The sequence below is a fragment of the Vigna angularis genome, chromosome 11 (genome assembly GCF_016808095.1).
Source record: "Vigna angularis cultivar LongXiaoDou No.4 chromosome 11, ASM1680809v1, whole genome shotgun sequence".
NCBI classification, from domain to species: domain Eukaryota; kingdom Viridiplantae; phylum Streptophyta; class Magnoliopsida; order Fabales; family Fabaceae; genus Vigna; species Vigna angularis.
In genome coordinates this window covers 17699777-17709734 of record NC_068980.1, presented here as the reverse complement: position 1 = coordinate 17709734, position 9958 = coordinate 17699777, and the positions used below count along the sequence as shown (strand labels likewise).

The 9958-nt window shown below is 38.7% G+C and overlaps 1 protein-coding gene across 1 annotated transcript; it reads left to right on the top strand.

Moving 5' to 3' along the window:
* Positions 1 to 236: 236 nt before the first annotated feature.
* Positions 237 to 3052, top strand: LOC128194658 (uncharacterized). The gene is made up of 5 exons (XM_052870215.1): positions 237 to 663; positions 781 to 1388; positions 1500 to 2178; positions 2458 to 2829; positions 2928 to 3052. Exons 1-5 carry the CDS (start codon positions 237 to 239, stop codon positions 3050 to 3052), a joined length of 2211 nt encoding a protein of 736 aa, XP_052726175.1.
* Positions 3053 to 9958: the final 6906 nt, after the last annotated feature.

Genomic DNA, 9958 nt, shown 5'->3' with positions numbered 1-9958 from the left:
ACAAATTCTATGAAGAGTATTTTCCAGACAGTGTTCGTTTCGCCAAGGAGGTGGAGTTCCTACAGTTGGTACAGGGGGGAATGTCTGTTTCTGAGTATACGAACAAGTTCAAGCACTTGGTTCGTTTCAATACCATGGCGACCAGTGAGGAGTGGTAGTGTAGAAAGTTTGAAAATGGGCTGAGGAGTGATTTGAAGGTGTTAATTTCTAGCTTATGTATTCGGTCATTTCCTACAATGGTTGAGAGGGCCAAGGTATTGGAGAAAAATATGGCTGAGGCAGAACAACAGAAGAAGCAACAAGCAACCAGAGGACCAATTCTATCAAGGACGAACCTGAATCGGAATAGGACATCGTACGCTCGTCCAGCTCAGTCTAGTGGTTCTCAAGCTTTGGTGGTTGCTGGACAATCAGGACTACAGGGGACAGTCATATGTTTTCAATGTGGGGGACCTCATTTTAAATCCGTATGCCCTCAGTTGGTTGGAGGAAAATATTGCACTCGATGTAGGAGAAACGACCATCTGGAGAACGAGTGCAATATGGGCGGACGCGCTGTTATGAGGCCACCGAACACTGGAAGGACCCAGCAAGGGAGAGGTGGTCGAGCCCAAGCTGTTAGGCGTGTGTATGCAATTACGGGAGCGGAAGCAGCAAGCTCAGGTACGCTCATCACCGGTACCTGCTTAGTTCATGGAAAATCTTGTTGTGTGTTGTATGACTCGGGGGCAACACACGCCTTCATCTCGAAGGCGTGCGTTGAGAAATTGGGATTAGCAGAGAGTGAAATGCAGTTTGACTTGGTGGTGTCAACCCCAGAAGCTGGTGAGGTTAGGACGTCTACTATGTGCGTTAGATGTCCTATTGAGATAGAAGGGCGTAGATATAAGGTGAACCTCATATGTTTGCCTCTCAAGGAGTTAGAAGTGATTTTGGGAATGGATTGGCTGACTACCAATCACATTCTCATAGACTGTGGTGCTAAGGAATTAATTTTTCCTGAAGAAGATGAAGAAGACTTGAGTGTGACGCTTGGTCAGTTGAAAGAAGATATCATGGACGGCACTAGCTGCTTTTTGATAATGACGCACGAAGACAAGGAAGTTGGAGATGTGAATTTTGAACGATCGTCCAACAACGAACACAGTGGAGGACGATTGGTTGTGAGTGAGTTCCCAGATGTTTTTTCGGATGAAGTGCCCGGACTACCTCCCGTTCGTGAGGTTGAGTTTACCATTGATCTGGTGACCACTGCAGCACCCATCTCTGTTCAACCATACCGAATGGCACCAGCGGAGTTGGCTGAACTTAAGAAGCAAATTGAAGAGTTAATGGACAAAAAGTTCATACGACCGAGCGTATCACCGTGGGGAGCGCCTGTTCTTTTGGTGAAGAAGAAAGATGACAACTCTCGGCTTTGTATTGATTATAGGCAATTGAATAAGCTGACCATCAAGAACAAATATCCCCTGCCTTGAATTGACGACCTGTTGGATCAGTTACATGGTGCGAGCGTGTTTTCAAAGATAGATTTGAGATCAGGTTACCACCAGATTCGAGTTAAAGAAGAAGACATTCAGAAGACGACATTTAGATCTCGTTACGGACACTACGAGTATGTAGTGGTGCCGTTCGGTGTGACGAACGCCCCAGCTGTTTTCATGGACTACATGAACCGCATTTTCAGGCCGTATTTGGATAAGTTCATGGTGGTGTTCATTGATGACATCCTTATCTACTCCAAGAGCTGTGAAGAACATGAAGAGCACTTGAGGCTGGTACTTGGAGTTTTGAGAAACAAAGAGTTGTACGCTAAGTTGTCCAAGTGCGAGTTTTGGATGAAAGAAGTGCAGTTCTTGGGCCACGTGGTATCAGCTGGAGGTATCTCAGTTGATCCTGCAAAAGTACGAGCGGTCTTGGATTGGGAGAGTCCACGTTCGGTCACTGAAGTTAGGAGTTTTGTGGGACTCGCGGGCTACTACAGACGTTTCATAGAAGGATTTTCTAAGATAGTAGCACCGTTAACGCAGCTGACTAGGAAAGACCACCCGTTCGCTTGGACCGATCGGTGTGAATCCAGCTTTCAAGAATTAAAGCGGAAGTTGACGAGCGCTCCAGTGCTAGTTATTCCGGACACGGCCAAACCATTTGAAGTCTTCTGTGATGCCTCTCACCAAGGTTTGGGCTGCATTCTTATGCAAGAGAAGAAGGCAGTGGCGTACGCTTCACGGCAGCTGAAAATACATGAGAGGAATTACCCCATACACGACCTGGAGTTGGCAGCGGTCGTCTTCTCTTTGAAGATTTGGAGACACTACTTGTATGGATCAACTTTCCAAGTCTTCAGCGATTACAAGAGTCTCAAGTACCTCTTTGATCAGAAGGAGTTGAATATGAGGCAGAGGAGGTGGCTTGAGTTCTTAAAGGATTATGATTTTGAGCTACTCTACCATTCAGGGAAGGCGAACGTGGTAGCGGACGCTTTGAGCAGAAAAGTGGTACATGTGTCGTCCATGATGGTGCGTGAACTGAGCTTGGTGGAGAGCTTTAGAGACCTAAGGTTACAGTTCAAATTGGAACTGGACAACATCAAATGCTGTAACCTTAGGATATCCAGTAACGTATTTGACCGGATCAGAATAAAACAACTGGAAGATGAAGAATTGTTGAAGATCAGAAGAGCACTCGGCACAGATCAAGCAAAAGAATTTAACACTGGGACGGACAATTTCTTACGCTATAAAGGCCGGACGTGTATTCCAAATGATGGAGAGCTGAAGCGGATCATCCTGGAAGAAGGTCACCAAAGTCGTCTTAGCATGCATCCAGGCATGACTAAGATGTATCAAGATCTCAGGAAATCATTTTGGTGGCCGGGAATGAAGAGTGACATCGCTCGTTTTGTGGCGTCTTGCTTGACCTGTCAGCGAGCGAAGGCGGAGCACCAGAGGCCTGGCGGCCTACTGCAACCATTGGAAATTCCCGAATGGAAGTGGGACAACATTTCCATGGATTTCGTGACCCACCTACCACGCACGGTCCGAAATCATGATTCAATTTGGGTAATTGTGGATCGTCTAACGAAGAGCGCACACTTCCTAGCGGTCAACCTGAAGATGTCAATGACCAACCTGGCGAAGCTCTACATTAAGAAAATCGTTCGTCTACATGGAGTGCCGTCCAGTATCATTTCTGACCGAGACACGAGATTTACCTCTCGGTTTTGGCAATCCTTACAAGGCGAACCGGGCAGCAAACTTCAAATGAGTTCAGCGTATCATCCTTAGACGGACGGTCAGTCCGAGAGAACTATCCAGACGCTAGAAGACTTATTGAGGACGTGCGTCCTAGATCACATGGGTGTCTGGGATGAAGTATTGCCGTTAGTGGAATTCACCTACAACAACAGCTTCCAGTCCATCATTGGAATGGCTCCCTTCGAAGCTCTGTATGGACGGAAGTGCCGCACGCCACTTTGCTGGTTTCAAGAAGGAGAGAACGTATTGACTGGACCTGAGCTCATTCAACAAACGACTGAAAAGGTGAAGTTAATTCAAGAGAGGTTGAAGACGTCAAGGAGCAGGCAGAAGTCCTATGCAGACAAGAGAAGGAGACCGTTAGAGTTCAAAGCTGGCGATCACGTATTCCTTAGACTGAATCCAACCACTGGAGTAGGCAGAGCTATGCGATCAAAGAAGTTATCTCCCAAGTTCGTTGGGCCTTACCAAATCCAAAGGAAGATTGGACCAGTAGCGTACGAACTAGCCTTGCCTCCCCAATTGTCCAACCTTCATCCGGTGTTCCATGTTTCCCAACTCCGGAAGTACATAGCAGATCCCTCGCACATATTGGAGCTAGAGGACGTTCGTCTTCGTCAAGACCGAACGTTCGAGATGAAGCCAGTTCGTGTTGTAGATCTCCGCACTAAGTATTACAAGGGAAAAGACGTTCGGTTAGTGAAGGTGGTGTGGGACGAGAGGACGGGCGACTCTACATGGGAAGTAGAGGACGCCATGAAGGACTTGTACCCTCACCTATTTCCTGGTAAGTCTTAATTTTCGAGGACGAAAATTGTAGTTAGGGGGATTGTCACGTCGCAGTAAATGCACTGTTGAGTCACCTGTTAACTTTCATAAATGCACCCACGCCACACGTTCAGTGCATTAAAAACCCACTCCACGTTCCATGCATGCACGCCACTTGTCAAAATGGAACATTCTGAAGTCAGTAAGTGGAGGGCAGGTGTCAGCAGAAGAACGCACGTCCGTTTTTGGGGCGTGGGCAAACCAAAAACAATCATTTCTGAAAAACTCTGCTCATTCTCCTGCACGCCTCTTCTTCTTCCTAACTTCAGACCCCCATTTTTCTCCTCCTTCTCTCTAGAAATCTCTTTCTTCTCTCTACCGAAATTCACCCTTTTCCTTCTCCGTTCATCTCTCAGATTCCATAGAAGAACTCTCGGCACCTTAAACTTTAGTTTGGACCGAACCGTTTCAGAGTCTGAATCTGGTAAGTCCTCAACTCAAGTCGTTCGTTTTCGGGTTTCATGCAAAGCGTAGTTTTGGTGTTGCATGCAGTGGTATCATCTAAGTTCTTCTTTATTCTTATGGTTAGACTGAATCGTTGAGGGTAGAAAGCTGTAGTTGGGCAAAGCAAAAACCATTCTCTTAGGACGTTCACCCTGATCCGGGTAAGGGAAGCTTATTAAATTTAATTCTTGTGTTGTACTGTGCTGTATGAATGTTTTGTGAATGGTATTAAGTATGATCTGAGATAATTGATTTTGGTATATGATTTTTATGATGTATGAGAATTATGAAATGTGCTATGATATGAGTAGTTAAATGTATGAAAGTTTATACTGAAAAATGAGTTTACTGTAAGTAAGATTTTGAATATGAAATTCTTAGTAATTCCTTTGAAAAACATAATTCTTTCCTTTGGAAAGAATACTTATTGAGGACGAACGCCCTCTTATATTAGTCTTACGTTTGAGCGTTCGGCCAAACGTAGATATCCTGAGTGTTGTGTGAGAAATTGAGAAGCTTGAAAATACACATTCGGACACATAGTCATTTTGTTAAAAATATAACTTTACCATCTCGTCTTATATAAATCCCTCTTTCTATAATTTTGAAACAGCGATGGGTCTCGACCCAAAGCGTACGATATGAGTGGCGCTCGGTCTTATACCGAACGTTCGTTCTTATCCTGAATCAACAAACGAGTGCAAATAGCGTTCGTCTGAAAATTCAGTAGTGTTCGTCCAAAACTTCAATAAATATCCATTACCGCGTTCGGTCATTGACTGGCGGTTAGTCTCTTTGATTAAATCGTACTCTGTATCAGTATCTAAACACCTTGCGGTGTCTCTATCCATTTGGATTCGATCTATAGTTATTGTACTTAAATTATTCTAAGTATCATTTGAATTGTTCTAGAATCAGTTCATTTAACTGATTCAAGTAGTCACAACGTCCGTCATTGGAAAGTTGTTCGTTTCCTTCTGTTCAGAAACGAGGATTCCTCTGTATCGTGTTAACGTTCATCCTCATTTTTAAAGAAGGCTGAACGCTCGTCATTTTATGAAAGTGGAACGAAGGATTGAATTGATATTAATGTGGAAAACTATAATGTGCGAACGATATAATAAATGAAATTATGGTTGTGGATTTTTAACGAGCGTTCCAGGGAGGAACGACTCTTGGATGAAAGTGAGATTTGTAAAGTATGAATGTGGCAAGCTTAGCTGGCGGGTCATCCTGATATTCCGTGAGTGCTCGTTCTCAAGTAGAGAGGAGTATGTCATGTGTGGGAATGACAGGAGGTCCTAGTCCATAACTGTAACTTGGACGGAACGGACTAACCTCGGGTGGCAGCTGATGAGAATTCCAGCTATTCCACCTGGGTGCACGAACGTCGTAGCTACACAGAATTCATACAGTCCGGACGGTCAGTCTAGTATCAGGAATTTATTGAGTTAATGAATGGATTAAAGTATATGTTGGGAATTATTGATCTGATTGATATGTATGAAATGTATGTTTTACTTGAATTAAATTCAATAAGCTTACCCTTTCGTTTTCATTGTGTTGTCTTGTATCTGTACGTTCGTCTTGTCCTTGCAATGATCATCCGTGTGGATGTGAGCAGAGGGAGATGCATTATTGGAAGAAACGCTTGAGGAAGGAATCCTAGCTGAAGAGAACCTAGTGGAGGTAGAAGTGAAGGCCGAACAGTAGTGCGTTCGGTTGAAATGTTTAGTTTAGTCGTGTTAATATACTGTATTAGATCGAACCTCTTCTTTTGCTTACTTTGACCGTTCGGTAATTATATTTTGTAAACCGTTCGGTCATCTATGTTTATTGAACGCCTGTAATATTCGTATAAGTAGATTCAAGGCCGTTCGGCCATTATCGAACTCTACTTCTTTAATTGTAAAAACTGAATTGATATATTAATATATGTGATTTTCTATGATATATGATTTATTACTGTATTTTATGGGATGTTACAATTACTAAACCGATAATCAATTTATTCATCAAGGTTGGCGTCTAGCAACACTTCTTAAGTATGAAGTATGAAATATTTTTTATTATAAAACCAGTACAAGATTAATATAATATTTTTTTATCTTTAACTCTAGAATATGGTATAAATGTCAAATTCCAATAAGTTAATACATGGCGAATGACTTAAGAAATTTCTTTCTTTTTTTTATCCAAGGTCTTTATTTATATAGAGCTCAAACTCATTATCAAGATTGATGGATTCTTCCTTGATTAATCGTTAATCCCACAAAAATTTAATGATAATCTCAAGTTTCAGGATATTATATATTTCTTCAAAAGAATTTCTTATGGAAAATTCAAAGGTAGTATTAATCAATATCAATTATCCTTGAATGAGTTCAATGCTCATATATCTCTATATATACCATTTATATGTGTAATTTAAAAAATGTGATCTTTTAATCTTTATCTAATAAAGACCATTTAACATATGTTAATTTATTTGGGTTAATGATGTCTTATCCTCAATAATTTTATGATAAAAAACAATTTAAATTACAATTATATAAGAATTAATTTTTTATTATTATAATCTCTATTATAATATTAAGTGTTTAATTTTAATCAAGGACCTTATCATATGAATTCAATAAATATCACAATGAAATAAATAATAACAAACATAATTTTATTATTACTAACCGGACAAAATTGATCTACGGACATACCTTAAATCCAACAATAAATGGGTTAAAGTTTAACATTAAGTTATAGTTGAGGATTTAAGGATCAATTCTAACCGACCATATTTTCATTCAAACAAAGTAAGTTTCTATTTACTTTATACAAACCTTTTTCTCTCAATTTCATTATGGATTTGTCATCAATTTTGATGAGGTACTTAAGAAAAGTACCTCTTTCAACTTGTGTTATACTATATTGAAATTATGTTATATTTGGATACCTTGTTCTTGCTACCTAAGTTTTTTAAGTGCTTAGAGTTTGAAAATTTTGCTTTGGAAATAGAAATTTTATGTTAAGGAAGCTAGATTAATTATGATAGAGTATTCGAATGTAGAAGTGATATGATCGATAAATGTTGATTTTATGAAGGTTTAATGGACTGATTAAAATTTATATGTTTGACTTGTTTGTACTGTGTTCGGTATTTTGGATAATTTAAATTTTGATTATTTGAGTCAAATTGGTTCAATCTCCTATTGTGCATGTATCACTTTTGGCATAGAAAATGAAGAGAAAAACTCACTTTAAAATAATTTGATGATCAAATATGTCCTTCTAGGTTTCTGAATTATGCATACTCGTTATGCGGGCAAATATATCTTATTGAGAAAAATTAGTTTTATAAAAAACCTAAGAGCTTAAAGAGAATTGATTATTAGTTTAGTCAAGTTTCGTTGGGCAAGCCTCTCTTAGTGTTTGAGTCATTAAGTGACCCTTATTCTCACTCAATGAAACAATTTTTATAAAATCCCCTAATGGTCGTTCTTTGGGTGAGTGATGACCTCCCAATTTGGGAGCAATTACACCAACAAGTGCATTGATTCATTTGTAGTATCAAGTGTTGTATCCACAGGGATTTGATCAATTTTTTTTAACAAAACACATGATGTTATTTTGGTTTGTGAAATAAATGTTTGGTTGTAAACTGATGATGATCCAAATTCAAAGTTAAAATCGAATGACTCAATGATATAAAATGTGTTGGGATTAAACTTCACTACATTGTTCCTTTGCACAGTTACTATTTTATTGGATTAACAAGGTCCATTCATTGTTCCTAGAAGTACACTAATGTAATCCTAGACCCATGTCTACAGCCTAGGGCCTAAAAGCATTCCAACATAGGGTGACTTCTCCACGTCCTAGTGAAAAGGCTTTTGCTTTAAGATCAAAACTCTTTAACCAACTAAAACATATAAATGCATGTTTGTCACCTAACAACATTAGATGATTCAATTGAATGTATAAGACAAATTAGATTTCACCTAACTCGAGTTATATATGCAATGGATGATTGGTCAGTTCACCACACATGAAATGCAAATTGAATCAATGACATATGAAAGAACACTTAAGAAAACAATAAAACATCATATCGGTATATAAATTCAAAGAGCTACATCCAATCCCAACACTTCGACGTTCAATAACTCATGATGTTTCTAATAATTAATCCTAGGAGTTGTTGCCCAATCTTATGTCTCCTATAATTCCAAAAGATATTACAAATGAAGAGAGAGAAAGTCTAGAAAGAGACTAAGAATTTGGATATCTTAATAGGGTGGTCTACCCCTTAATTTATAGAGTTTTGGGTCTTTGGTTGTAGCTCCAAACATGGGGGATTATCTTGTGAGCTTTCCTTCCATGCATCCTCATAGCTTAAACCCTTTTTTTGTGATGTTCAACCCAAAAGCTTTTCTTCAATAGTGAGTTTCCTCCATGATTGAGCTCTAGAATTGGGTGGGTGCTTTAGATTACTTTATGGTGAAGTTTTCTTCGCATGGCTTGGACACCATTTTCTCTACCTGATCTTTGGAAGAAAAATTTGAATCTTCTTAAAATTGTCTTTCAATGCTAAAACATGATTTTTGGGCTTACACTATTGGACTTTGTTTCTTCTAAATCTACAAAATGTGATCCAGAAATGCACTAATTTACCACACATGTTTATATTGAATTTTAGGTAAAATAGAGTAAAATCTTAGCATATGCAATATAATCAATCAATATAAGTGTCACAATGCATGTGAATTATAGGTAAGATAATCACTTATAGTGAGTCAAGATTCACTTGTTGTTATGAGGCTTTTAGTCGAGCGAACCAAATGTTAGCTGAGCAAAAGAATATTTTACAAACCTCAAAGAAATGAGTTTTCAAATATTTTTAAATGGTAAAATGATTTATCTTTTACTGATTTTTATATTTAATTATTGTGTTTTAGTTAGATATTATATTAATGCAATTGAAGATTATTTTGATTTATTAGTATTCAAATTGAGATGAAGTAATTTATGTGATGAGTTTTGATTGAGACAAGATGTATATGTGAGATGTGCAATGATTTGAAATTCACATGAGAATGATGAAACTTATATGGATTTATGATCACACATATGAGATAATATGTGAATTGTTGTTTGATTTGGATATCAAGTATCGATATTTATGTTGTATCATAGATCATTTTGTTTCATTGGTGACCTAAGTTACATAAGCTAAGATATCATGTGATTAGAAGTTGAGGAAGGAGTTCTTACATAGCGTGACATGTGTAGATATAAGACTTGGATGCGGGAGACAACGTGATGTGATCATAGATAGCGCAAGGATAAAGAGATTAAAATAAAACATGAAGAAATAAAAAGAGTAGAATAGGTTTTATGGCTTGTATTTTGGCCTTTAGCAGTATAGGTTTCAA

Bases quoted from the DNA above. Each gene is read 5' to 3' on its own strand.
- LOC128194658 (XM_052870215.1), top strand. From the start codon at position 237: ATGGTTGAGAGGGCCAAGGTATTGGAGAAAAATATGGCTGAGGCAGAA. The intron at 1,389-1,499 runs GTGAAGAAGAAA...CTGTTGGATCAG, and splicing joins GGGGAGCGCCTGTTCTTTTG to TTACATGGTGCGAGCGTGTT. The intron at 2,830-2,927 runs GCATGACTAAGA...TTGACCTGTCAG, and splicing joins TCGTCTTAGCATGCATCCAG to CGAGCGAAGGCGGAGCACCA.